Source organism: Cricetulus griseus, chromosome 2 (assembly GCF_003668045.3).
Source record: "Cricetulus griseus strain 17A/GY chromosome 2, alternate assembly CriGri-PICRH-1.0, whole genome shotgun sequence".
Taxonomy (NCBI): domain Eukaryota; kingdom Metazoa; phylum Chordata; class Mammalia; order Rodentia; family Cricetidae; genus Cricetulus; species Cricetulus griseus.
In genome coordinates this window covers 274,324,300-274,351,009 of record NC_048595.1, presented here as the reverse complement: position 1 = coordinate 274,351,009, position 26,710 = coordinate 274,324,300, and the positions used below count along the sequence as shown (strand labels likewise).

The 26,710-nt window shown below is 36.7% G+C and overlaps 1 protein-coding gene across 1 annotated transcript in view; it reads right to left on the bottom strand.

Moving 5' to 3' along the window:
• Positions 1–1,250: 1,250 nt before the first annotated feature.
• Vta1 (vesicle trafficking 1) overlaps positions 1,251–26,710 on the bottom strand; it is a 49,916-nt gene continuing 24,456 nt past the window's right edge. Inside the window, exons 3-8 of the mRNA XM_027401969.2 lie at positions 26,024–26,151; positions 25,207–25,282; positions 14,339–14,447; positions 10,988–11,164; positions 4,412–4,489; positions 1,251–1,807 (exon numbers count right to left, since the gene is read on the bottom strand). Of these exons, the coding sequence (XP_027257770.1) occupies positions 1,662–1,807; positions 4,412–4,489; positions 10,988–11,164; positions 14,339–14,447; positions 25,207–25,282; positions 26,024–26,151 (714 nt within the window). The 3' untranslated portion in view covers positions 1,251–1,661. The remainder of the gene's footprint in view (positions 1,808–4,411; positions 4,490–10,987; positions 11,165–14,338; positions 14,448–25,206; positions 25,283–26,023; positions 26,152–26,710) is intronic.

The window sequence follows — 26,710 nt, the reverse complement described above, 5'->3', positions numbered from 1 at the left end:
ACAGTTTTACTTCCAGTGTACAAACATGTCCTGTTTGCATTCAAATTTGCTACACCATACTTGTGCCTCTTGAGAAGACCAAGCATCCCAGAATGTTTTAATTCTGATACTCTATAGAACCATGGCAGAGCACTGGATTTCCAGATGTAAATGCTGAGCCGGAGTAATGTTTATTTCATGAGAGCAGTTTCCAGGAGATGTGTTCTGTGGATTCTTTGGGATGATGTTGACAGTCAGTCACTACATATATCCATTCTACCAAACTGTGCACAATAATACACTAATGTGGAGAAAAACTGACACAATTAATAATGAGTTAGTGATGCTTTTTCTCTCAAGTAGGTTAGAACAGATTTTCATTTTTTTTCCTAAAGGGCTGGACAGCAAACATTCAGACTTACAAGCCATGTAACTCTACAATTGTGAAAGCCATCCAGACAAAATATAAATAAATGGGTATGGTGTCACTCAAATAAGACCCTAGATAACAGGTGGTATTATAGGCCATGGCCTGCTGTCTCATGTTAAATACATACTATGGGCCATGTCCTGATGTCTCCTATGTCAACAGAGTCTATGGGCCATGGGCCTGCCATTCCCTATGATAAATAGAGTCAATGTCCTCTACTAAAGAATTCTAGTCCAAATGGCATAAATGAAATGGATGAGAAAATTTCAGGTCAATTTGTCATATTCACTTTTCAATTAAAACCATGTAATAAAAAAGATATTTCTATCATGCAGATCACAACACGGTTGACTCTGGGTTACACTGAAAAAGTTACAAGAATGCTTGTATTAGTGTCCACAGAGCACACCTGCAGGTGGTGCTTAAGCCCTAGAAAACTTATCAACTTACCAGGAACTAAAAGGCCTATGGCCTTCTTTATCCCCGCTCTACTACTCCACAAGAGCAGAAGAGAATCTTTACGGTACCAGTTTGCTAGCATTTGGACAAAATTCTTTTCTTCATTTTCTAATACATGCATCAAGGGCTGCTGACGGACAGTGACCCACTGTGCGTGTCAGTGGTAGGAGAAAGTCACTGGAAGCCAGTGTTGTTTTTCAGTGATAAAGTTATTTTTCTTCCTCTCTACCTTGTATTTCCTTCCATGACCTTTTATTTTTACCGAGTTATATCTAAACATGAATATAAGCTGCATGTAATCTCTGTTATCATTTACCATTTTTGGATGTTCATATTTGCCTTACAAATCCTAAAGGGGAAAAAAATGCCAGGAACTCCAATCCAGAATATTCTGGCAATCTTTATTAAAAGTTTAATTTAGAATATTATAGCAACATAATATGGTTTGTTTGTCCAAATATTACAGATTTTTCAAAAACATCCTTTAGTGTATATAAATTAAGAAAGCTTATACCCAACATGATTTTCTACAGGGACATTTTCATTTTTTGAAGCAGGGTTCGATGCTAACATCAGCTCTATGCACTCAGGAATAACTGGATCCACTAAATGGACAATGACAACTGGCTGAGCAGCTGAAGAATGCCTTCCTAGAAATCCGAAGCACACAGGCGTCGTTGTCTTACTGAGTGGAACTGCAGTCTTCTGTGAACCATGCTCCCAAAAGGTTGAGGAAAGTGTAAGGAGTATTAGTTCCGCATGCTGTAGTCACATGGCTTCCAGTGCAGAGGCTTCACTCCCTGCCTGTTGTCAGCAGCCTGAGCGCCTTCTGGAGGTTCTGCACGGCAGTGCCCACATCTTCGTACTGGAGAGCACTGCCAGCATATTTGCAGTACTTCTGAGCTCTAGCAAAGTCCTCTGGTGTCAGACGGATATCCCCTAAAAGAAGCACATTCAGATACATCACAGATTACACATGCCGTGCTGCTCCTTCAGCATCTGTTTACACTCAAGACAAACAACACATTCATGCTTATGTAAAACGACCATGCTTCATTTCTACTTATATAAACCAGACACATGGCAATAAAAATAACTCAGATGTATGTTATTTCCCACCAATAAGTAACAAACCAGAAGTCTGTATTTTAGGAAATTAACTGGGAGGGGGAAAAAGACTGGTTGTGTGAAACTAGAAAAGCAGTTTGGTGTTTCTATTAGACTGCCGTGGCTCTCTTCATGGAACACCACAGACAGACTAAACCCTTCAGCCCTCATTTGAGCTAGAATATAAATATATCCTCCAACAAAATGGGGGGGGGGTTGACATATTCTATGCAGAACATTGTCATTTTTTAAGCATTAAAATACTCTACATTTTGCTTCATTCATGTAAAAAAAAAAACCAAACTTAAGCCCCCCCATTCTTATCATTAAAATGCACAACAAAACATGAAAACAGCCATTATAAAACAATTCTCCAGAATTTATTTCCAGCAGTTTTCTACTTACAGATGAGAAATATGCAAGAATTCAACTAAATAATTTGGGTAAAAATACATTATTTACTTAATCTAAGACACAAATGTCTGCATATATGTATTTTTATAGTAAGATAAAAACACACAGTGTTTTGTCTTGGGAGAAGAATCAAACAAATGGGTGTTTATTTCTTCATAAATAAAATGGGTGGAAAATGTTGAGGATGGTAACCTGACTAGAAGGCAGAAGCACAGGAAAATAAGCAGGCAGCATACTTTGTTTTTAAGGCTATACTGACAGACAGATTCCTTTTAAATATCTTTAATTTTTAAAATTATTATTATTATTATTATTATTATTATTATTATTATTATTGTTGCCATTGGTGGAAATAGCAAAATAAGACAGCAACTGTCGGGAGGCTGATACTAAATCCTAACCAATATTACTATCTTCCAAAGCAAGTGCTGATACACTCTATGTATTTTTAGTGTTAATTTTGTACAAGGCACCTACCTGGTGGCTTCCAGCTCAGTGGCTCACTGAATAAGTGCAGAAAGACTATCTTTATTGCCACTAATTCCCAATATTCTAAATATAGCTTATAGGCAGTTGAATATTAATTAAAACATAGATTTTAAGATAATGAGTTTACAAATTTCCATACAGTAAACATGCGGGTGCTATACTGAGTGAGCATTCAACTAGCCACTGAATTAGTAAAAGATTGAAGCAATTATATAGAATCCTTTAACATAAAGTGTTTAATTTCCTTGAATTTCTCTCTTCCTTTAAAAGTAATACAACCAACAATTGAGTAAAACTGCAATCATACACTAAATATTCAAGAATAATTCACCACCATTTGTTAGTAGTTTAGTGGAGCTGTTATTCACCACATCAATCAAATCTAAAAACATCAACCTTCAGTTCTATTCACAATTTGTCACATGCACTTCAGTTTATGCTTCGCTTAAAAATATCTACTAGATTCTTCAGTGGTTTTTCAAAATAATGGATGCTCTGGCCACTTGGATCTACACACCCTCTGAGTGTAGAACACTATGTAGCCGAGTGTACCCTAATACTGCCCATTTGGTCTCTGATAGCTTCACCGCCCAGCTTAGAATTTTAATGCAAACACAAGTGCCTGATATCCACCACACCTGTTGGGAAAGAAGCTCCAATGCTAAGAAAAACTTCATTTTTATATCATCAATGTTAGTTTTGTCTTGCTGATGTATCACGTACTCATTAGTAAGAGAAAAGGTGCATAATAGCAAAGCTGATATTAAATTTTTATAAACTTACTCACCAAGAATGAAACTATTTTAAAGTACAAACATTTTAGCTTTTTATGAAGTTACCTCAATATTAATAAACTGTAAATAAACTATCACTACCGAAAAAAGACATATATAGCTTATGGACATACACAAGACATTCATTAACTCATTTATAAAAGACAGTAACTAGATGATAAAAATCAACATGTAGATTCATATTCAAAATGTAACTTCTAGACATATAGAAATGTTAGGTTTAGTTTCAACAATTTAAAGAACTTAATCAAGCCATGCAAAATAATTACTTTTGTAACACACCAGGCTTTACTTCAGTTAAGAAATATAATTAACTCACCCATAATGAAACATCAGAACTTAACTTTTAATATGAATTAAAAATAAAATCTGTCACCTACTTAGGATTCCTGAAAATTATCACATAAAATTTCAATAGAGAAGGTAGAAGAAGCAAGAGACAGGTTAATTTCAGATTAATAACTATAATCTTATAGTCAGTAACATAAAAAGTTTTACTGCACCAAGTAAAAGCTGTTTTTCTCTAAGCAAAGGTGAGAAAGCACCACATGGCCCAGGTGGTGAGTGCATGAGGAGTCAGTACAGAAATAGAAATATGTATTGCTTTTCTGAAAATAGACCAATTTTTAGAGTAGTTCTAAGTTCACAGCAAAATTGAAAGGCATTTCTCATAATCCCTCCTGCACCACCCTGATCACAGAGAAACATAATGCAATCTACAGAAAGCCAGATGACTCACCCTGGGAAGTTGTATACATGTCAGGATCAATGGTTGGAACAGTCTGTGGACTGGGTTGCACGGTATTGCTTGTTACACCTGTGAATCAAAACCAGAGATATGCAGAAAGTGCTTCATCCCCTAATAAAGTATTAGGAAAGAAGTCAAGGGTTGACAATTATTTCACTGTTTCAACATTTTCTTCATTCTGATGCAGGAATAGAAAACATGTGGGAAAATATGAGTGTTAACCTCCAATTTTTTTTTATTCTTGGAAATTAAAAAATAATTACTCCATTTCCTCCTCCTTTTTCCTCCCTCTGACCATTCTTATGTACCCCCTTGCTCTCTCTCAAATTCAATGCCTCTTTTTCTAGAATTATTGTTATACATTATATATGTTCATATCATAAACATATAGCAGTGACCTGCTCATCCCATATCATATTACTTGTATGTTTATGTCCAAGTGGTCACATTGCTTCTTAATTAAAGCTTGCCCTGTATCTTTAAAGGAAGAGACTCTCTTCCCACCTTTTAATCTCTTAGCCTAATAAGTACCCTAGAGGACAAAGTGAGACATAATTATGATTTATTTTGAGTTGGCAGAAGAGTACAGTTCGTAACTGTGAAACTGAACACTGCGATTCTCCAGTTAATGTTTTTAAGATGATATTTCTTATATGTAAATGATTAACTTGGCTTCCTGTTAAAAACTGTCAACACTGTCATACTGAATGAGTAACTAGAACTGTACTCAAAATGTAGCCTATTACTCATCTAAAAAAATGAGCAAAATGCACTGAAATTTTACAAAAGAAGACTACAATGATTCAACCAGTAGGGAAAGCAAACAAAGACAAGCTAATTAACTCCAGAAGCCAAGTAATCTCTGAAAATGCAATTCTGTATGGCACATGTCTTGCAAATAGTAATTAGTTCCACATAGTATACTGTTCTGTGTGCTCTGCTGTTCATATGGCTTAGCAGCTGTACTTTCAGATTAATACATATAATCCTTGCTTTCTTTTTAATGACCTTACAATGCTCCTTTTCAATGTGTGGATTATGATTCACAAAACAACTCATTGCTAACAAACTCATGTTTTTACACTTTTTGCTACTACACACAGTACTACAGTGGACACACTCATCATTGGAAAGCCAGGAGATAAATGAAATCTACGCATAACAATTCAGTTACTGAAGCAGAAACTGCAGCCAGCCTACCCAAGCCGCAGTTGCCCTGTCCCCATTGCCCAGGCCCAGCCCGCATGCGTAATTGCATGTGCAGCAGGCACTTATTCCCTGAGCCAAGTGGCCAGGCCTGCCTCAACTCCCAGAGATGCTGCCTGGACATCTGACCTGGAGATAACAATGGGAAAAGGACATATGGCATCAGCGCCTGAGCCAATGGAACCTTGGGAGGGGCTATAAAGGCAGGCCTAACTTCCTGAATAAACGAGTCTGCCACTTGCTCTGCTACTCACTGAAACTCCTGGTGCCCGAGTTGTTGGTGCTGTGTTTTCTCCCTCCCTCCCCTAAGGAGTGCAGGAGTAGGGTAATCTGAAACAAGTGACCTTTTGCTCAATTTTCATGAGTGCTAACAAAGCATATTAAGCTACTAACTTGTGACTATCTTTTCCCACAAATATTTAAAGACACATATAAAGTCAACAATAAAAAGATTGCTAGAAAGCTGGGCATGTATGGTGGCACATGCCTTTAATCCTAGTATTTGGGAGGCAGAGGCAGGTGGATCTCTGAGTTCCAGACCAGCCAGGGCTACACAATGAGACTTTGCCTCAAAAACAAACAAACCAAAAAACCCCACAAGAAACAAACAAAAATAAAACAAACAAACAAAAAACCAACCAACCAACCAACCAACCAACCAACCAAACAAACAAAAAAACCCCACAATTAAAAAGAATGTTAGAAAGCTAGGGGATTGGAGAGGCAGTTTATCAAACCTAGTGTTTTATAGCAGCCGTATCTGAAGTGCAAATGGCTGTCCAGCTGTCCACATCCTCCTCCAAGCAGGTAACACTACTCCTTTCCAAGTACCTCATACTCTTCCTTAAATCTTTCAACTACCTCCTTCATGGAAGGGCACATTTTCTGGCCAGCATCCTATGATAACTTTCAAATAATTATGTGTAACAGGCTATATTAAGAACACAGTAGGATTCAGACTGCTTAGTTATTCAGGATTACTTCACGTGAATAATATTTCAAAAGGCAGTGTGAATCTTCCTAAGTTTCCGTCAGTCATTCAGCTGCACAGCCTGAGGCAGTAGAGTCTGAACATGTCTCTTCCTGTCTGTCCTGAAGCACAGAGGCACATCTGCCCTTCTGCCGTAACCAAATAATGGATTGACGTAAACTCGAAAATACCTGGTAAATTGGTAATGGTTTTTAGGTTACCATTTATTCACTGGGTGCTCTAATCTGCTACTTTTTCTCTCATTTGGATTTAGATAGGTCCCTCTGGACAATCTGCACAATGGTTGCAACTTTTAGACTGCAATGTCCTGGGGTGAGGTGATCCTTTTAAAATCCACTACTGGAGGAAAGCAGTGAACTTGAGCATTTAGTCTTTTCTGTTATTCAATAAAATGCAAGCATTATGTCAGAAAGTAACTTCTGAGTTACTCTTAAGCAGTACATTAGAAGGCATCCATACATATTCAAGAATACTGTAACATTTTTAGTTAAGTATGAACTTGTTCTAAAGACTAAATGGTACAAAATCTCTTGAGAAGGGAGACATTGAGAGTTAGTTAGGAAGCTAAGGAAAATTGACTCTCCAAATTTAAACAGCCTTGAAATGTAGTGGGGTTTAGAAGCCCTGAAAAGGGAGGAGGACAAAGCTTCTCTAACCTATGAAGAATAAGAGAAGCAAAGGTAAGGAAGTAGGAACCAGATGCAATAGATACTTCATGTGTCCGGAGGAAATGGCACTTTGAGAAAAACACAGGCCAGGATGTCAACAAGCAAATGACACCTCACAGGACCCAAGAGCATAACCTCTCCCTCCCTCACAGAACTCAGGTTTGCAGTCTATTAGGTGAGAGGCAAAAAGGCTAGCACTGGTTGGTGTGGTGGAGCACACCTTTAATCAAAGTACTCCTGAGACCCTGTCTCAAAAAAAAAAAAAAAACCCGAAAAAACCAAAAAACCCCCAAAACCCCAGACCAAAATGTTAGCAGCAATAATACAACTCTATCATATTTATGTAGTTTGATTTTCTGCTAAGGCTTTCTGTAATACAGACTGCAAGAAGCACACGTTTTGAGAGATGAAGTGGACATTACTAGTGTCTCCAAGTATCATCTGCTCAGTGACTTAGGCACAGAGGCAAACACTGCTAAGCAACCACTATTCCTGCCCTCCTTGCACCCAATGCTTTTTTGTGGAAGAACTAAAACTTGTAAATGAGTACATACTATTCTTTTCAGCTATCTGAAGGATTTCCCTTAGATAAAAGTGTATCCTGGACCCATTACATGAGAGAAGGTAAATCACTCTTAAAGTGAGCAAGAGGGGAAACATCTGTTATGTTTATAAACGAAAAATGTTATTGCTTTCTTTTATTTGACAGCTATGAACTGAGTAAATGTAACAGAAAAAAATCTGGAGTTAAGAGGAGATCCAGTACCTAAACTTAAGAATCAAATACAGGCATGTCACTGAGAAAGCAGCTTTGGATTGGAAGATTTTAGATCCTTATCTACCACGGATCATGGACACAGGACACAGAAAGGAAGTAGCAACTCGCTAACTAAATGAAGCCAGAATCTTGAATTCAAATCCTCATTCTTCACTGGGTATGCTTCTCAGAAGTTTTACTTTTATTCCTTTCTCTGATGAATGAGAGAGGAGGGTAGGGAGAGGTTAATTAGGATATATAAAATGCTGTATTTACACACATATGTACGCAGAGAGAGGGAGAACACACACCACCACATGCCTTTGCTAACCAGATTAAAATGTACTATGCACACTAGAAGACTTCCTAGATTCCACCTCCTAATATTTATTGTTATGAATATTCCCAACAATAAATGCTGACTATTAGTGGGACCATATGAAGCTCTGAAGATTTTAATGCTTTCACTGTACAAAACATGGCAATTTTATATAGGTCAATCAAGCAGTCCTCCTACTTAAAGTATGGTTTGTTGTTTCACACACAGAGCAAGGCCATATTGAGCCTGGAGTGAGTGACTTTACTACAGTGCTGCCATCAGATCTGTTTCTCCAGCAGCACCTTTCAGGTAATCTTTCTGCATATCTTACACTGATGCAGGCTATTTGTCTTATTCACAAAATGATGTTGAATTTTTATTTCCCATTGAAAGTCCCATGTCTTTGAAACAGAGAAGGAAGGAAGATGAAAAAAGAAAAGGAAAAGAAACTAATTTGTAGAGTGCTTATTTATGTGCTTTGGCTAAGTACTAGTCATTCTATGCTTTTTTTCTCTGTTGATAATAAAAATAAACACGGGGAATAGGTATGATACTAATTCCATTTTAGAAAGAAGAAACACACAGGGTGAGAGAAGTAGATGCCAGTTGAGTTACGGCAAGTTTATAGTTTAGTAGTAAAAAACATACATCGTGATCTGCCTCCAAATGCATGACAGGCTTATTCTGTAAGAATGCCAGTGTTTACTCTTTCAGGTATATTCTAAGCAGTAGTCACCTATGGCAGGTACACTGGGCTAGCTGGTTTTGTTTAAGTACTCTAGATTAAAAATGATGTTTATAAAGATTATAAAACATTTAAAACAGTGTTTGTTTTATGAACTGTATGTACAAAATAAATTCACATTGGCTGCAGTAGCTATATGACACACACCATAAAGCCTAGAAAGCCAGGTGAACTATGCTAAATGATGACATAAGAGAGACCAGTGATACAATGATCAACTTCATCAATAATAAAGGCAATGTATTAGCAATATAAACAGAAAACATGGGGTTAAAAATAGGAAGAAAAATATAATTGTTATTTTAATGGTGAAAATACATTTTAACTATTATGAAACCCATGCAAGATGCCCTAAGTGGTATGGATAAAACAAGGCTGAAAAATAGAAGCCCATGAAGTAAGGGGTACAGTGCCATAGAAACAGTACACAGCAGGGCTCTTAAGTGGATTCTCAGCCCAGTAATTAAAACTGGAGAGATACTGTACAAATTAATACCACAGGTTATTCTGGTGCTGAGATAAAAGCAAAAGTTCATGTACAATTTTTAAGGAAAAAAATCAACAAATAAACCCAAATTATACCAAAACTTAAATATTTGTTGTAAATGGCTCTCTATTTGGAAGTAACGCAGATGTTTCATCAGAAATACAAGTAAATGGAAGAGTGCCTGCAGCTATGTACAAGTGTCTTCATCTACTGATACTGACATTACTGGACATGAGTTTTGTTACATCTTCATTTATAAAACACATGTAATGCATTGATTAAGTCAAGGATAGCAGAGATCGCCTCTTGCCATCTGTAAGACATATTGTTGTTATGTTCACCTGTGATTCTACTGTCTTTGAGATTCTTTACCTTCAAGCCTACTCTCCATAATCAGTGTCAATGGGACCATGTAGAGGCAGAGGCGGTATCCTAACCTTGCTGCCACAGAGGAATCATGACTAACCAACCCAGTGACAAACTAGTATCACAGAACTATTCTCAAGCTAAGTGGAGGGGACAGACAGGGAAGAAGACAAAATGGGAAAGAGTCACTTCTATAATGCACAGAAAACATTAGTAAAATAAGTAAATAGTAATTAATACATACAAGTTCCTGTCATTGCTTGAAAATGTAGACTATAATAAGTACTAAACCAAAACTAAAACACATTTTTTTTTTTTTTTCTGGTTTTTCGAGACAGGGTTTCTCTGTGTAGCTTTGGAGCCTGTCCTGGCACTTGCTCTGGAGACCAGGCTGGCTTTGTGCTCACAGAGATCCGCCTGCCTCTGCCTCCTGAGTGCTGGGATTAAAGGCGTGCGCCACCAATGCCCGGGCAGTAAAACAGAATTTAAGGATCAAACTCTATTAAGATCATTATGTGGACCAAATATAGTGTTGTTCTTATTTCTGAAAACCTTTTGTGTGTGTATGCCTGAGTGTGGTGTATGTGCATTCATGACTGTGTGTGGCGCATCTGTGTTGTGTGAAGGGCATATGCATGTGTGAGTGTGTGGTGCAAGTGCATGGTGACTACATATGTGTGGGGCCTGAGTGTGGTGTGTGTGTATGTGGTATGTGCATGGGTGTGTTGAGGCCACAGGAAGACACTGGGCATCTTCTGCTCTATTTCTCTCTTCCTTCCTTTAAGATAGGGTCTTTTAGAAACACATGGAGCTAAACTGCTCGACAGCAAGCCCAGAAATCCTCTTGTCTCTGCACTCCTTAATGTTGGGGGTATAGCTGCGTATGCAGCCATGGCAAACTTTTCCTGTGGGTGTTGGGACCTCAACTAAGGTCCTCATGTTTGTGCAGCTTGGTCTTATCCACTGAACTATGTCCAACTTCAGAACTATGAAGTTGTATGAAAATGGGGACAGTACTGAGTTCATACCTGTGCTGTGTGGCACTTCTGCAGGTGTATTAGCTGGAGCATGTGCACCTGGAGGAATCTGTATCCCACTGTAGCTGCCTGGTGCCAAGTTGCTTGGGTCATATGTTGAAGATGATGATGGCTGAGGTGGCTGAGTGGGCAGAGAAGTGGCACCAACATCTTCAGTTTCTTCAACGTCTGTATATAATAAACGTGCACTGTTGAAGCAGGCATTGTGAAATACAATTGGCAACTATTTTTATTTTCCTCTATTCATATGACAAGTAAAATCTACAAACACAATTCCACCTAATGTATCTTATAACCCTGCTATTTCTTGAAACCATTGTTATATATATTTTTTTACTTTCTTAAAAAGTTTTTGACTCACAATGAATAGCATTTCTTTAGGATGTTACCCACCAGGTCTACACAGTTCAAATCACTGTCAGACCACTGTCTTCCATATTTCTACTGGTATGGCCCATCAAGCCCCACTTAAATCATTCAACTGCTTTTCTAATCCAAAGTCCCAAAGTCCAAAGTCCGTGAATGTGAAATTTCATTTTTTAATTTTTATTAATCTTTGATCAGCAGTAACAGGATAATCATTTAATAGGCTGCACATGGCAAGTATTGGATAAAAGACACCAAAAACAGTACATTTTGAACAACACAAGTGTGAAAATGTCCTTATTTTTCACCTGAAGTTTGTTTTAAAGAAATAGATATTATATGCTCAGGTAATCTCATGCCCTGGGGAGAACTTACTACTGCTGATTAACTTAACTGGCAAGGTACCATGCCTCCTTCTAAATATATTTAGATCTGTCTTGTTAGCCTTTATTGTCAACTTCATAATAGCTTACAATCACTTGAGAAGAGTCTCAATTGAAGATTTGCTCAGATTATATTGGCCTGTCAGCATGTCTAGCAGGTATTGCAACGATTATTTTTTATGTAAGAGAGACCAGCCAACTGTGGGCAGCATTATTTCCTGGGTAAGGGGCAAGCAAAGTATACATTTCCAAGTAACCTAGAAAGCAGTGTTCTTCCATGGTTTCTGCTTTCAAGCCCCTGTTGAGCTCCTGCCCTGATTTTTCTCAATGATGGGCTGTCATGGAAATGAAACTTTTCCTACTCTAAATTGTTTTTGGTCAAAGCAACAGAAATGAAACTAGAGATACTCAAAGAAAAACACTACTCTCAGACTAGCTCAAAGATGGTTCTCCTTCCAATGAATGGCCGTGAATGTAAGAGACTCATTGCTACTCAAGGTGCTAGTTGAGTGGTTGGCCCAAACAGGACATTTATACGCCCCCCCCAAAAAAAAACAAAAACAAACAAACCTAGGGAATGTCATGAAGAGGAAAAAAGACTGCAACATCAGGAAAATATGAAGAAGTTCTGGTAAATGCTAAATTCTGAGAATGACATAGCTAATGCAATCTCGATCTCATAGCACCAGGGCTACCAATAATGGGCCTGCCCATGACTGGGCCTGTCAACAGTCAACCATGGGTTGGGAAGTGGCTCCCAGGGCCCTACACTTTCCTGCTGAATGATGGATTAATGATAGGTTCCAGGAGAAGACACATTCTAACTGGTGAGCTGACCAGGTCCTAATGATTAGTTCCAAATTTATGGTCACACAGATGACCCTTGTTAAAACTAGCCAGTCACAAAACAAAAACAGACCACTGTGGGAAGGGATTTGTAGAGAGAAAGGAAGGCAAAAGGGATCTTGGGGTGTTTGAGAGAGAGTGGGCAGTGACAAAGCATCAGGATGCATTATGTACATGTATGAAACTGCCAAAGAAAGCAACCAATGGAAGTTAAAAAAGGAGTGGTATTCAACTGCAAGGAAGTTCCATAGCTGATATGTTCAAAAACTAGTGTTATTTCAGTTATTTCTAGATTTTAGGCAATTATAAGGTTCTTACAAACATTCACACACAGTTCTTTGTGTAAACATGTTTGTCTTTCTCTAGCGAAGTGGTTCTTAATCCTTTTAATGCTGCCCTTTAATACAGCTCCTCATGTTTTAGTGACCCCCCAACCACAAAATTGTTTCCATTGCTACTTCATAATTATAATTTTGCTACTGTTATGATTTGTAGTGTAAATATATTTGCACTTAGGCAACCCCTGTGAAATTTAATCAAGAAAAATATGAAATTCTTGTTATTTTTATCTGACCAGTAGTTAATATGGAAGAAAAATAAAGAAAAAGTTTCTTACTTTTTTACAAAAAAGCATTAGACAAATAGTCAATATACCATTTTCTCTGAACTGTGAAAATTTCAGCTAATCCTTGCATTTTATTAGATAATCTGGGGCATCTGTGGAGATGATTATTTATGGCAGGAGTCATTAAACTTTTCTAAAGGATCAGGTAGTATATACTTGTGAACCACATATCCTTGGTGCAGATCTTCAGTTCTGCTATTACGATGCATATGATTAAATTATATAAACCCACTTACTATGTAATAATGTCAAAATCCTCCTGTACAAAGATTTCCTTTTATAAGTGCAAAACACTGAATTATAAATTGTGTGGAAAAAAGAGACTATCTATATATGAGAATGCATCCATCCATCCATCCATCCATCCATCCATCCATCCATCCATTTTTCTATTTGCTTGAAAATTTATAAAAAAAAATCTCTGTAAAGTTAAACAAAACTATACAAAGCAAATAAATAAATCTTTAAAAAAAAAGGGCTGGAGAGATGGCTCAGAGGATAAGAGCACTGGCTGCTCTTCCACAGGTCTGAGTTCAATTCCCAGCAACCACATGGTAGCTCACAACCATCTGTAATGAGATCTGGTGCCCTCTTCTGGCCTGAAGGCATATATGCAGACAGAATAGTGTATACATAATAAATAAATAAATCTTAAAAAAAAGATAAAACTAAATTATTTACTATGAGTTTTGGTAGGATCTAGGAAATTAGTATACGGAATTAGAATTTATTTCCCACTTTTGTATGATCTGTAATTTTTGGAGCCATGTAAAGTATTACTCTGTCCCCTGCTAATATGGAACAATTAAAAAAAAAAAAAAAACACAGAAGCATCACAGCACTAATACAACATCCATTGGGGTTTGGGAACACTTCCAGGTCACACTGTGAGTGGACTGTCTTTTCTATGCAGAGATCAAGTTTGGGCAGATATAGGAGACAATGATGACAGCTGAATGGACACACCGCACATGTAAAGCCTTAATCTTAAATGCCCCTAAGTTCCTGGCTTTATAATTATTGTAGATGAAAAAATTGTCAGTACCTTCTGAAAACTTTGACGTCTTCTGAAAACGCAAGATTCTGCCAAAACATTTCTACTTAGGATTACTAAATACATACCATTATCTTCTTCTATTCCAACAGGGCCTGCTTGAGGAGTCTCCCCATTCTTTAAGCAGTTATGGATATACGTTGCCTTCCACCTTGCATACTTTCTGTGTTTCACATTCTAAAAGGGAATATATTTGTAGTACCATCAGACTAAGGTAAAATAAAAACAAGAAGTACTAACACGGGCTAAGTCATATTCCTGAGAGGAAGTCTCTATTTGTGTGTGCAGCTCTAAAAGTCTGATCATGCCTACATTCTACTGCTGATTCTTCCAGGGCATTGAAGACTCCACAAAAAGGTCTTTTCATTCTTTAGAACACTATGGTATCAGAAAAAGGCTGAAAGGAATTGTTTGTGTGTCTTGTCAGCAAAATTTCTAACTCTTGGGTTCCTAGTAGGTTAAATGGAATTTTAAGCTAAAATATAACAGACAGTGACAACAGATAGTTTCTGTAAAGATAAATCCATGAAAATAAAAAATAAAACTAAGATGACAAAAGTGATATATGGTTAATTTTAACTTCTAAATTGTCATATGCTACCTAAGTGCTGGATCTGATCACCTAAGTTCTCAAGGGCGGTGGGGATGGGGGAGGTGTTAACAGGACTTCAGTCTGTTGTCTAAGGAGGAAATGAAACATCACTCATTAAGGAGCCGGAACTCTCTTTCCCATTTCAACCCCAAGGCCTGGTTCCCATTTCTTTTTCCCTCCTTCAGGTTTGATTGCATTTGCTTCTATTTCTTTAACAAATTTTCAAAAGAACTGTCCACACTTAAAAGTCTTCACGATTTTACTGTGCTTGTTTTATTTCTTTTCGGTTCACTACTGTCACACATTAAATCAGACAATTTGAATATACGCTCCTCTTCAGTGGCATGGGTCTATACCTCACTAAAGAGGAGCCTTTGTCACCAATAACTTAATTCTCTTGGGCAAGCCCAGTGGACATTTGTAATCTCCCCTTGTCAAACCTGACAGCAGTACATTAGACCCTGGACCATTTCTGTTTGTGAAACTGTCAGTCCCATTTTATGACTCTTTTTTTTTTTTTTCTCCTTCTTCTGTTTTGCTACCTAGGCCCTTATTCAACCTCCAAATAGCCTGAAGGTTCCTATTCTAGTAGAGACTGCAAAGTAGAGGACAGTCAGAGTGACTCATCTAGGACTTTAAGACATCACCTGTTTCCCACAGTATTAGCAAAGTTACAGAAACCCATCAGTGCTAACTTCTTAAAAATGGCGCTTGGGAACACAGGGATTCCCTTTATGTGCAGTGTGTCTGAGCTGGGCGGCAGTTCCTTCAGATGATGCACTCATGCAGATCCATAAATGCTCCATCTCTCCCACGCTCCTCCACTGTGCTCTCCCTGCATTCCCAGCTTCACACACCTTATAGCATTTATTATCAGGTACAATTTGTTACCTCATGGCATCCTGTCTTTCTTTACTTATGCAATTCCTACAATCATCAGGACAGCAGCCACTGAACTTGTTTGTCTGTTTACATATTGATTTATACAGCTTCTTTATTAATATGAAATGTATGTAACTAGTCTAAGTTTGCTTCTGATAAATACTTGATACCGTGGTTATTTCCACTATGAAGTCACATATACAACTAAGGTAAATCTGCCCCAAACTGCTTTCCTGATTCTCTCCAGCCTCTCCTCCTCCCAGCTTACTTCATTCACTAATGACAGGTATCAGTGGGAGTCATTTTTAGTACCCCTATCTTATCTCTGGCCACTTCCATCTAATTCACCTGATTTTGCTTTTGGAAAATATAATGTCCTCTATCTCCATATTCTCTCTAAGAGTCCCCTGATCCACTAATATATCTTTATATTTTTAACCTACCTTCCCGTTTTCCTCGTCCAGATTCAGATAAATCTTCTAAAATATAAACCCAATCATATCAATCTTTGCAGTGGCTTCCCCAGTCACTTGGGCTACTTGGTTCAGTACTGTCCAGGCTTCTTAGTCTTTCTATCCACTTCACTCTTTCAAGTAGCTTTCTGGATACATGTCAGGTGCACATATGCTGCTATCACTGGCTGTTTCTAATTTTTCTTATATTTATTTACCTCTAATCATTCCTTATGGGGTATATCAAATACTAATTCATCACAAAGGTTTTCCTGACCTACCCAACCTAAAACTAAGGAACTTATTTTTATCAATTATTTGCCATAATTTATAATCACATATTTATATTCATAAAACATTTCCTCGTCTATAAACATACTGACAGCACTGAAGGCAGTCTACCTCTGAACCATGTATCTGGTTTTGTTCTAGCACACAGTAGCTGCTTAACAGCATCTCCTATCTATGAATGTGTGCTAATAGACATCATCTGGTTTTCCAATAATGTAGTAGAGTTGCTTGGCTATGTATGCATTATTCAGGTTAGGAAGTTTAGCTGAATTGATTACATAGTTATATAGTACAATTTGCAATTTCCAAAGTTTGACTCTTGAACTTTTTTTGGGGTAGGGGACTTTTGAAACAGGGTATCATTCAAAGGCCTAGGGTAGCTAGTCTAGTAAGTGATGTATAATCCAGGCTGGTCTTAAAATTGTGGCATTTTTCTTGCTTCAGCCTCTCAAGTGCTAGAATTACAGCATGGGCCACCACACCAGAATAGCAATTTCTGACCTACACAAACATCATTAGCTATGGGTTGCTGTTTTTTTTCCCTTCTTTTTCACTGTTCTTAATAAAACAAAACCGTCTAGGCACTGAGTTTTCATTAGCTTTATGTTTTCAAAATGCCATACAAACCGGGACTGATGGTATACAGACACTAAATTATCTAACTTAAGAATCTTTATGTTTACATATCCACTTGAATCCCATATCTACAAATAGTATTATTCTGTTCTCCAGTTGTAAAATTAATGTTATTATCTATTTAAAATATATGTAATTACCATGGATATTTTTTGTTGTTTAATAAACATTTGCTATTAAGACTTCAGCAAGCAAAGAGATACAAAGTAAGCCGTGTGTTCCATCTGCCCCTTGAAGCTAACCATCTACCTATGAACACAGAAAGCATATCACATCAGCATATTACAAGTAGAGAACATTAAACTTGTTTCTTGTGGTAAGTGCTTGAATACTTCTGTCTTAGAGTGTTTATTGCTATAAAGAGACGCCATGACCATGGCAACTCTTATAAAGGAAAACATTTAGCTGGGGTGACTCTCTTACAGTTTCAGAAGCTCAGCCCATTACAATCATAATGGGGAGCATGGCAGCATACAGACAGACATGGTGCTGGAGCTGAGACTGTTACATCTTGCAGGCAACAGGAAGTCGATTGACTGTCACACTGAGGGAAGCTTGAGCAAATGAGACCTCAAAGCCTGTCCTCACGGTGACATACTTTCTCCAACAAGGCCACACCTACTTCAACAAGCCACATTCTAATAGTGCCCCTCCCTTTGGGGGCCATTTTCTTTCAAACAACCACAAACTCAGAAAGAAAAATTATGCACAAAGATCCCTGGGAGTAGAAATGGTGCTCGGTTTGGTGTTTCAAGACAGGCATGACATGAAAAGGTGGAGAGGAGGACAAGACCAGGCTGGGGAGAAAGAAAGTCTATGCAATCAGAAAGGTGAAGTAAAGAAAAGTTAAGAAGAATGGAAAATCAATCTGCTATGGGTAAGTAGACGATAGGTGAACTGGGTAAGAGAAATCCAAAACAAGATTAAAATTTCAGTCAACAATTTATATCACCCTCCAAGTTATACAACACTTTTATGCACTTTCCTCTTTGGTCCTCTACGATCATCTTGATATGCAAGTAACTTATATTTTACTTCCTCTAAGACTCAGAGACATTATAGGACCAGGTGAATAAAAACACACTTTAGTCTGGCATTTAAAACCTTCCACATTTATGTTTCTGCTTCAGCCTCAGCCATGCCATTTCCTGTATGCTATTACCTCATGCTATTCTCCCTTCCCTACCATGGTCATCTTGTGGTCAAATGTCTACTCTTCTTCAAGGCCCAGCTCAAATATTTACTCCCAAATAGCCCCCCTGGCTTTCAGGACGTTAATAATTATTTTAAATTTTCTCAAGGCAGGCACTATGCTAACTACTGAAGGAGACAGGATGAAGGAGACAGCACAAACATTACAGACAGTCCAACATGAAGCCAGCCAGTAACTGCCCTCTCTAAATCTGAGTCCTTTCATCCAAGTTCTGCTTTAGCTTCTGCTGGAGAAGAAACCACACACTTTACCTCCAAGAAATAAGAGAAAAAGGCCTAGGTCCCACAATATCCCTGGTGGTCACATTTTCAACAGCCTAAAAGATTTCTACAAGGTCCTAATGTTTCCATACACTGGGTCCAAGAAAAAAAGCATCCAACAAATGGATGTTTGGAGAGACCTTAGTCAAACCACAGCAGTAAGACAGTTTCTCCATCCTTTCCCCTTAGGGTCCATTAATTTCATCATTACAGAGCTATCAATGGTCATGATGTTTTAGTAATAAAAGCAGGCACACTATTTAGGAAAGGTTTGGTAAGCTATGACTTGCAATTCAGATGGAAGTATGTGTATTTAGGATGTATCTATTAAAGAGGATACTTCTGCAAACAAATGAATTTCATCTTTATATGAGTTAACCTTGTCTGTGGAGTTTGTGGAAGAGTTATACTATGACTATAAGATTATCTCCTAGTTTCATATTGTGAGGGGATTAAAGATTCCTGGGCACCTTTACTAAGTATTAAAAATTTAAGAAAATATTAGTTTAAGTTAAAGAGGGTTTATATTAGTAAATATATGAAAAATTTCCAATAGCAAATAAAGAAAAACTTGTTTTTAGTACCTATTTTGCAAAACCCTGGCACAAATAATATACAGGAGAAACTTCTGACAGTTTTAAGTTGAATTAATGGACATTTGAATGCTGTTGTAAAACTAAAGAATGTTTGATGATACACAGTATTTTAAGAGGAAAATTTCAAGATGTCAATATTTGTAAAATCCATTCACCCCTTTTGGCTGATTAAGATATCCTTTCTGGGAAACAGGAATTGTAAAAGGAGCTTTTACTTTTGTCCCTGGCCCCAAGTTCCTGTTTTGTAACTGAACTAATGAAAATCACTGACAACGGCAAATCTCAGCTAGTAGAGTCAGCAGGGGATACGAAGATTTCCACTGATTTCTCAATTCATCTTGTGCACTAGGCCTCCGACTGACTGGACTGTTAGGAAAACACAAAGCTGGATCAGGTGTTCTCAAACTAAGTGCACACAAGAATGAAAGGAGATTTAATTAGAAACAAAAAAAAACAAGTTTGCCACAAATTTGTAGACTTAGAAAAGCCAATACAACCAGTTTTTGGCACACACACGACATCATTTTGGGGACAGCTCTAGTGACTTTTAGTTCTTCCTCCTTGACTTTTTGTTTTGAACCTACCTAGATTCAACATTACGAATGTCATCATTACTCACTTTTGTTGCTTTCATCAACATTAGATATTTCTGAATACTTTTCTACTCATCTCATGCTAGATGCCACTTTCTACTATTTCTACAATTTCTGGACCCAGAGACTTTGTTGTATCACTCCCACTGCTCCAATCTCCATTTGCATTTGGTTTACTGGCTCTCTAGGTCTCCTGATTTTCTTCTTACCTTGATGACATTGCAATCAGTCCTTTATACTGGCCTGCTCTTGTTACAAGGTCTGGACTTACTATTAATTCATTCTCAGATATTCCTTCTTCCCCATTTAAACTTGATTCTCTGCTCCAGGGTGATGGTTAGAATCAGAATGAATGGCACCCAGAGACTCAGAAGTTTGCTTAGTCCCCAGTTGATGAACTGCTTTGAAGGATTAGGAACTGTGTCCTTGCTGGAGGTGTGCAGCTAGGGGTAGGCTTTGAAGTTTCAAAAGCCCAGGCCAAACCCAATTTTGCACTCTGTTTGTGCATGTTGCCTGTGGATCATGACGCAAAGCTCTGAGCTCCAGTACTAAGTTTGTTCTGATGCTTTCTCTGAAACGGTGAGCAAGCCCCTATTTAAGTACTTTCTTTTATAAAGGTTGCCTTGGTCATACTAGCTTTAAACAACATTAAAAAAAAAAAAAAAAACTCCTAAATTTATATCTTCTTTTCAGACTATTTCAATGATCAAGACTAACAGGTCTAACTCAACATTTCACTTCCAGGCTTGGTAACCTTCTCTTGCCCCATTCTCCATATAGTTTTATTACTTACAGGCAATACAAGGAACAGCACATTTTAAAACTTAGTAAAAAGTATCAGATGATTGGGGGGATCTTTTTATTAGGGAATATATTCATATTAGAAGAAATAATTTCCTCGTAGTCCTAAATTAATAAACTTACAATGATCTAACAGACCTAATAATAAGCCACTACTATACACTAACAGTCTTAATGATCAGCTCCATTGTCTGATCCCCCTCACTAAGTCTGTTTCTTCTCATGTCAATTCTGACATGTTGGAATGGCAGTTCTCTTTTTTGTTATTTGCTCTTGTTTTGAGGTACTAACCAGGTGAGGCTTAAACAAAGTTGGCCTGGAACTCAACAATCCTCTTGCCTTTGCCTCCTGAGTGCTAGGATTACAGTATGCTACTACACCAGGATGCAACACCATTCTTAACGGCTGCTCCTGGCCAAGCTCTCAGTCATGTTCTTATCTACTTCTATCAGTGCTATGACAGAAACACATTCAGAATGCAACTACTTACCGTTATGGCCTCCACTGCAAATTCAGGTCTGAACAAGCAATACGTCTCATATTGATTATCCAATCCCTGATTTCCCTATTCAATCCTTGTCTACTGCCTTGAAAACAATAACTGTTTACATAAAGACAATTCTTATCAATTATAATTGAATTCTCCCTCATCTTATCTTCTATTATTCTCCTTGTTCGTATTTTTCAATTCAGTCACAGAATAGCCCTTATTACCTGACAACTGTTGATGAGTAGTTAATATTAGCTTCAGAATCATTACAGTACTTAATAAAAAGTATGAATTCCATATAAAATTGTCTCCTTCTGAACTGTCTGTGTGATTTTTTTCCCCCTTATCGCCTTAAAGGCTTTGCTAAAATGCTGCCTGATTGTCAGCAAGGCTTTTCCTCAAATCAGCTTACTTATAAATTCTTATTCCTACCTTCAGTTTCTCAATGACAGCTATTGAAATGTAGCAACACACTTTTTTTTTTTTTTGTTAACGAATACAAGTTTATTAAACTTGAATACACATTCTGACCTAGGATGGAGGATAGTGCTAAGGATATCTGTAAGATCCCCAAGCTATAAATAGAAGCTGAAAAAAAAATTAAAAAAAGAATTCCTGAGAGGTAATTTATGATTTGAGAACATTTTCAAAGCAATGGAAAAAAAAAAAAAAAAAAAAAAAAAAAAAAAAAAGGACTAGTAATCTCTTAGTATCTATAGGGAATTTACTTCTGGTCCTTAAAAAATATCATACAAACAACAGATGGTCTATATAGTGGCAGGAGCAATGAAATATCATAAGAAATACTTGAGAAACAAGCAATACAAAACTGTTATAATAATGACTATGTAGTGAAGTACTTGTAATTATTTATTACATATACTTCCTGATAGGTTTATACAAAAGTTTTATAGTAGCATAATTTTCAAAGCAACCATAACCTCACAAAACAAGATTTTAAAGAGAACAAAACTTTACTTCAAAATAATTAAAATTTAATCCACATTTTTGAATTTATCTACTCTATTATCATAGCATTGGTATGCATGTTCAAAGTAGTTAAGATTTCCAACCAAGGTATGAATGTTAACTATTCAATAATACAGTTTCATTAAAATTATGGGAAAGTTTTAATAATAGTAGATAGCATATTACATATAGGTAGATATAGTCTATCTAGTCAAGATATTCCACATATCTTGTAATCATTTTTCTCAGATAGAAGATAATCTCAGACACAACAGATATCAAGATCAGGAATATTCACACACAGCAGTACTATCTGTTCCACAGCCATAACATAGTGTCAACTGCGCCAATAATGTCCTCTGCAATTATTTCTCTCAAGGCAGAGATCTAATCTAAGAAGCATGTATTATTTAGTCATATTTAGTAGTCATGTCTATTTATTTTCAATCTGATAAAGACTGTTTTCCCTGACCCTGACATAAAAAATGCTAGCACAGTTATAAAATGTCTATTGATTAGATCTGTTGGATTTTTCTTCATGCTTGGTTCACATTATATATTTTGAGCAGCACTGCCACAGACTATTAAATATTGAATAGGATAATGGTGATACTGGCTTGCTCTAATACTAGTGATGCCAGGTTTCACAACCTGGTTAAAGAGGTCCATGTTTCTCCCTTACAAATTGACTGTTTCTCTCTTTGAAGGTATTAAGTAATTTGAGGGGAGATAGTTATATGATTTAATGCTATAAAGAGTTTCTCTGTTCTTTAATTACTTCCTCAGTTTACTATATTTAATACCAGGGCTCCACTGATTTATAAACATAGGTTATTGTCCATTAATATCAGATTTGCACTGATCCTCAAAATTTTCTTCTCATCCATCCATCCATCCATCCACCCACCACCCACCCACCCACCATCGATAGGGTCTCAACATAGCTTAGGCTGGCCTCTAACTTAAAATCCTCCTATTTCAACTTTCCAAGTGCAGAATCATAGGTGTGTACCACCATAGCCAAAGGAAGCTGTTCTTAATATAGACAATGAGGCCCCTTCAAGGTGTCTCCTGTGTCTCTTGATTATGACCACTCTATGATTTCCTGGCACAAGAAGATCCAACCTCATGCAGTGCTTTCCTGACCTGAGTTATGATTCAGGCATTTTTGTAACAGTACTGGATCTTGTTATAAAAGACTGGTATTGAGAATCAAATCAGGTACTCAGGGTGTTTTCTGCTACTGGTGCTTCAGTGTTTTAGACTTGTTTTGGTATAGAGAAATAGGACCAAGGCTGTATGTGCTTTTTGCACACATTACATACACAATATACTGTAAATACATATTCACAAAATATGCAAATTATATACACAAAATAGCATATATACACATGCACAAATGTGTATATATAAGCAGATGTATTCAGAAGCATAAAGTAATATTCTCTAATTTTGCAACATAATACACTTCTCTCTCTTCTTGTACTTAGTTTTTAGCACAGTGAAAACCTGCTTCTTTCTATATTTACCCATCTGCCCAATCCCAGAGTAGAGTAAGCCACTTTATAACTACCCACTTACTCCAAATAAACCTACAAATAATTCAGTACTGAGATTTTTGCAAAAAAACTGATACATAATTTGAGTTAAGTATGTAAATTATTGTTTTGATGAATAGATACTGGTCTAAATAATATTCCTCCTAATACACATAATTTCTAATCTGATAAAGACTAGAATGTTCCTTTATAGCCCTTTCCAGTTCAATTTCCCTTGCCCCACTAAAAAACCTTAGAAGTATTTTTTTTTTCTTTTTCCTATTAGAATGAACTTGTCTATACCTATACATTATATACAGGCAAAATGCACAGTGAACCATATGATTCTTCTTTTGACCAGAATTTCTACAATATTTATCCATTTTCCAGGTCATATCAGTTGTCAATTCTGTATTATACTGAGTAACACCACAATTTGCTTATCAATTGCTTAGATGCTGACATCTGGGTTGTTTCCAGATGTTGTTTTGGCTATTATGAATAAATTTCCAGTGAGCAAGCTCTTTTTCTAGACATTTTATTTCTCTTGGGTAAGTACCAGAAAAGGAAGTGCTGGGTAAAAAAGGTGGGAGTATGTTTAATTTTATAAAAGCTGCCAATTCTTTCCACTAAGTAAGTTACAACATCTAACATTTTCACCAAGCAAAGTCTGAAAGGTCTGGTTTTTCTTCATTCTAAACATTTTAGGGACCAGTCTTTATTTGTTTGGTTAATTTTAGTGATTGTTGAAGCCACTGATTTTGTGTTGTGTTTGTCTTTTTAAAACAGTGACTGAGTAGGTTTTTAAAATCTCTAACTATAATTATAAATCTTAAAAGGTTTTACACCATTTCATATAATGTGAAAATCTTGTTATGGGGTACAGACATTTGTAACTGTACCATTTTCTTCATGAACTGACTCTTGATTACTAGGAATGTCTCATGCAACATGAGACAGCAATATGTTCTGGAAGCTTACCTAGCTTTTGGTGATGTAGTATCTGACATGAATGTCCTTTTGTACAGTTTTACTTTAGAAAGAGCAGCTCGTGCTCCTAACTGCTGAGCTGTCTCCTGTCCCATTTTCATCTTTTTCAAGTGAATGCTGCTATTGACAGAATTCTGATGAACCATTTCTTATTTCTGCTTTTCTTTTTGTCCATTCTTTTTTTCTTTAAGCACTTGTATTTACAATTACGTTACTTTCTTGTTATTTTCTTTTTTAAATGAGAAATCAAATATCTTCCCAAAACATTGCTATCCTGTGTGAAAGTGTTATTTCATATGACTTTCAAAATGTAGCTAGGAAAAAAAATACCATTTTCACTTCCTATACATACATATTTTAAATTTCATTTAACTTTATTGTATTGCATTGTTCTGAGGCTGATGGATCCCCTAGAACTGGAGTTACAGACAGTTGTGAGCTGCCATGTGGGTGCTGGGAATTGAATCCAGGTCATCTAGAAGAGCAGCCAGTGCTCTTAACCACTGAGCCATTGCTCGAGCTCCCCATTACACTTCTGACAGACATGCTGATCTGAATAAGAAATGCAGTAGAAAACTAATAAGAAACAACATAACTCATCTTCAGCTATGAGACAATTAGGTGCATACTCACTTCATCTGTCAGCTCGCCAAACACTGTTATGACATCTATTAAAAGGCTTGCAGTGTAGAAGGACTTGATCATGTTTCTAGAAGAGAAAAGGTATTCTGATTTAAATCAAACACACAAACACTGAAATGTAGTCATGTAACCATAAGAAAAAATACATTTAAAACCACTGAAATTAATGCTTGAAATAAACTCTATTCCAAAAACATAAATGGGAGCCCACTGGTAATGTCATCAGAAGAAACTAATACACTGTATGCAAATGCTACAAGGTTTTAATCTTGGAGTTTGATTTAGCAATGTCAACCATTACCTGAATCTATACAAAACAACAATGTATTTCTATGGTTTTAAATACTGTAATAATGACCAATCAATCATCTAAATTGGCTGGCACTCTTTCTTGTTTTTTTGTATCATTTGTTTTTTGAGACAGTGTCTAACATGCAACCTCTGTTGGCCTTGAATTTTGATGATTCTCTTATCTCAAAATAGCTATGTACCACCACACCCAGCTAGGCTGGTATGCTTTTAAAATCCACATCCTCAGTACAAAATCAACTCAGATTTTCACTAACTGTAAAGAGTGGCTAACTGGGATAAATGCACTAAGAAATGAGTTTGATATAAATAGTTACTAAAGCTGCTCTCTTCAAATAGAAAAGACCCCACTTGTAACCTAAAAATCACTGTAGATTACAATTCCAAATACAGAAACCATTACTCAGGTGGTCAGAAAGTATTCAACTGGAAACTTGGTGATTCTGGTTAGAAAGTAGCCAAACTTATAAAAGAGATTTGATTTTTCTTCTTCACTTACTTGTGAAATCGTCCAGCTCGGTCTTCATTGTCTGCATATAAGAACATTTTCAAAGCATAATTTTCCAAATGGGCACAACCAACTATTTCTTGAGTAACAGCTTCATTATCCCCCAACTGTTTCTTAAGCTAAAATAAAATCAGACACATAGCTCATGATTTTGTATTCCCAGAAGGGTCAGCTCAAGCACAAGTAATTCTAATAATTACTTTAAGTAAATTATTTACATTCATTTCAATAAAAACTGTAACAGCAAATCTTAGAAAATAGCTCTATCTTAGACTCCTGTATTCAACAAAAACCTGACTCCCTCACAGGGATAAGGATGTAGAGGTACATTGGTGCTTTTAAGATGAAAACAACCTAAATAAATAAATAAATAAATAAATAAATAAATAAATGACACCATTGCCAAGTATCCAGGTGAAGAATCAAACCCTGCTAAATAGTACCAAGACATGAACAACTACCTTAAGATGGAACTAGAAACTTCTTAAGCACATAATTTAAAATTTAACTTTGGCTTATTTCAGTTTGCATCAAACATAAAAAAATAAGACTATACACATCACTGTGTCCTAAAATAGTGCTTCTAGACAGATTGTTTAAAGGACAGCTCACACCAAACTAGTAGAGGTGTAAAGTGACAAATTAATTACCAGATTATTTGAAACTTAGACACATAAT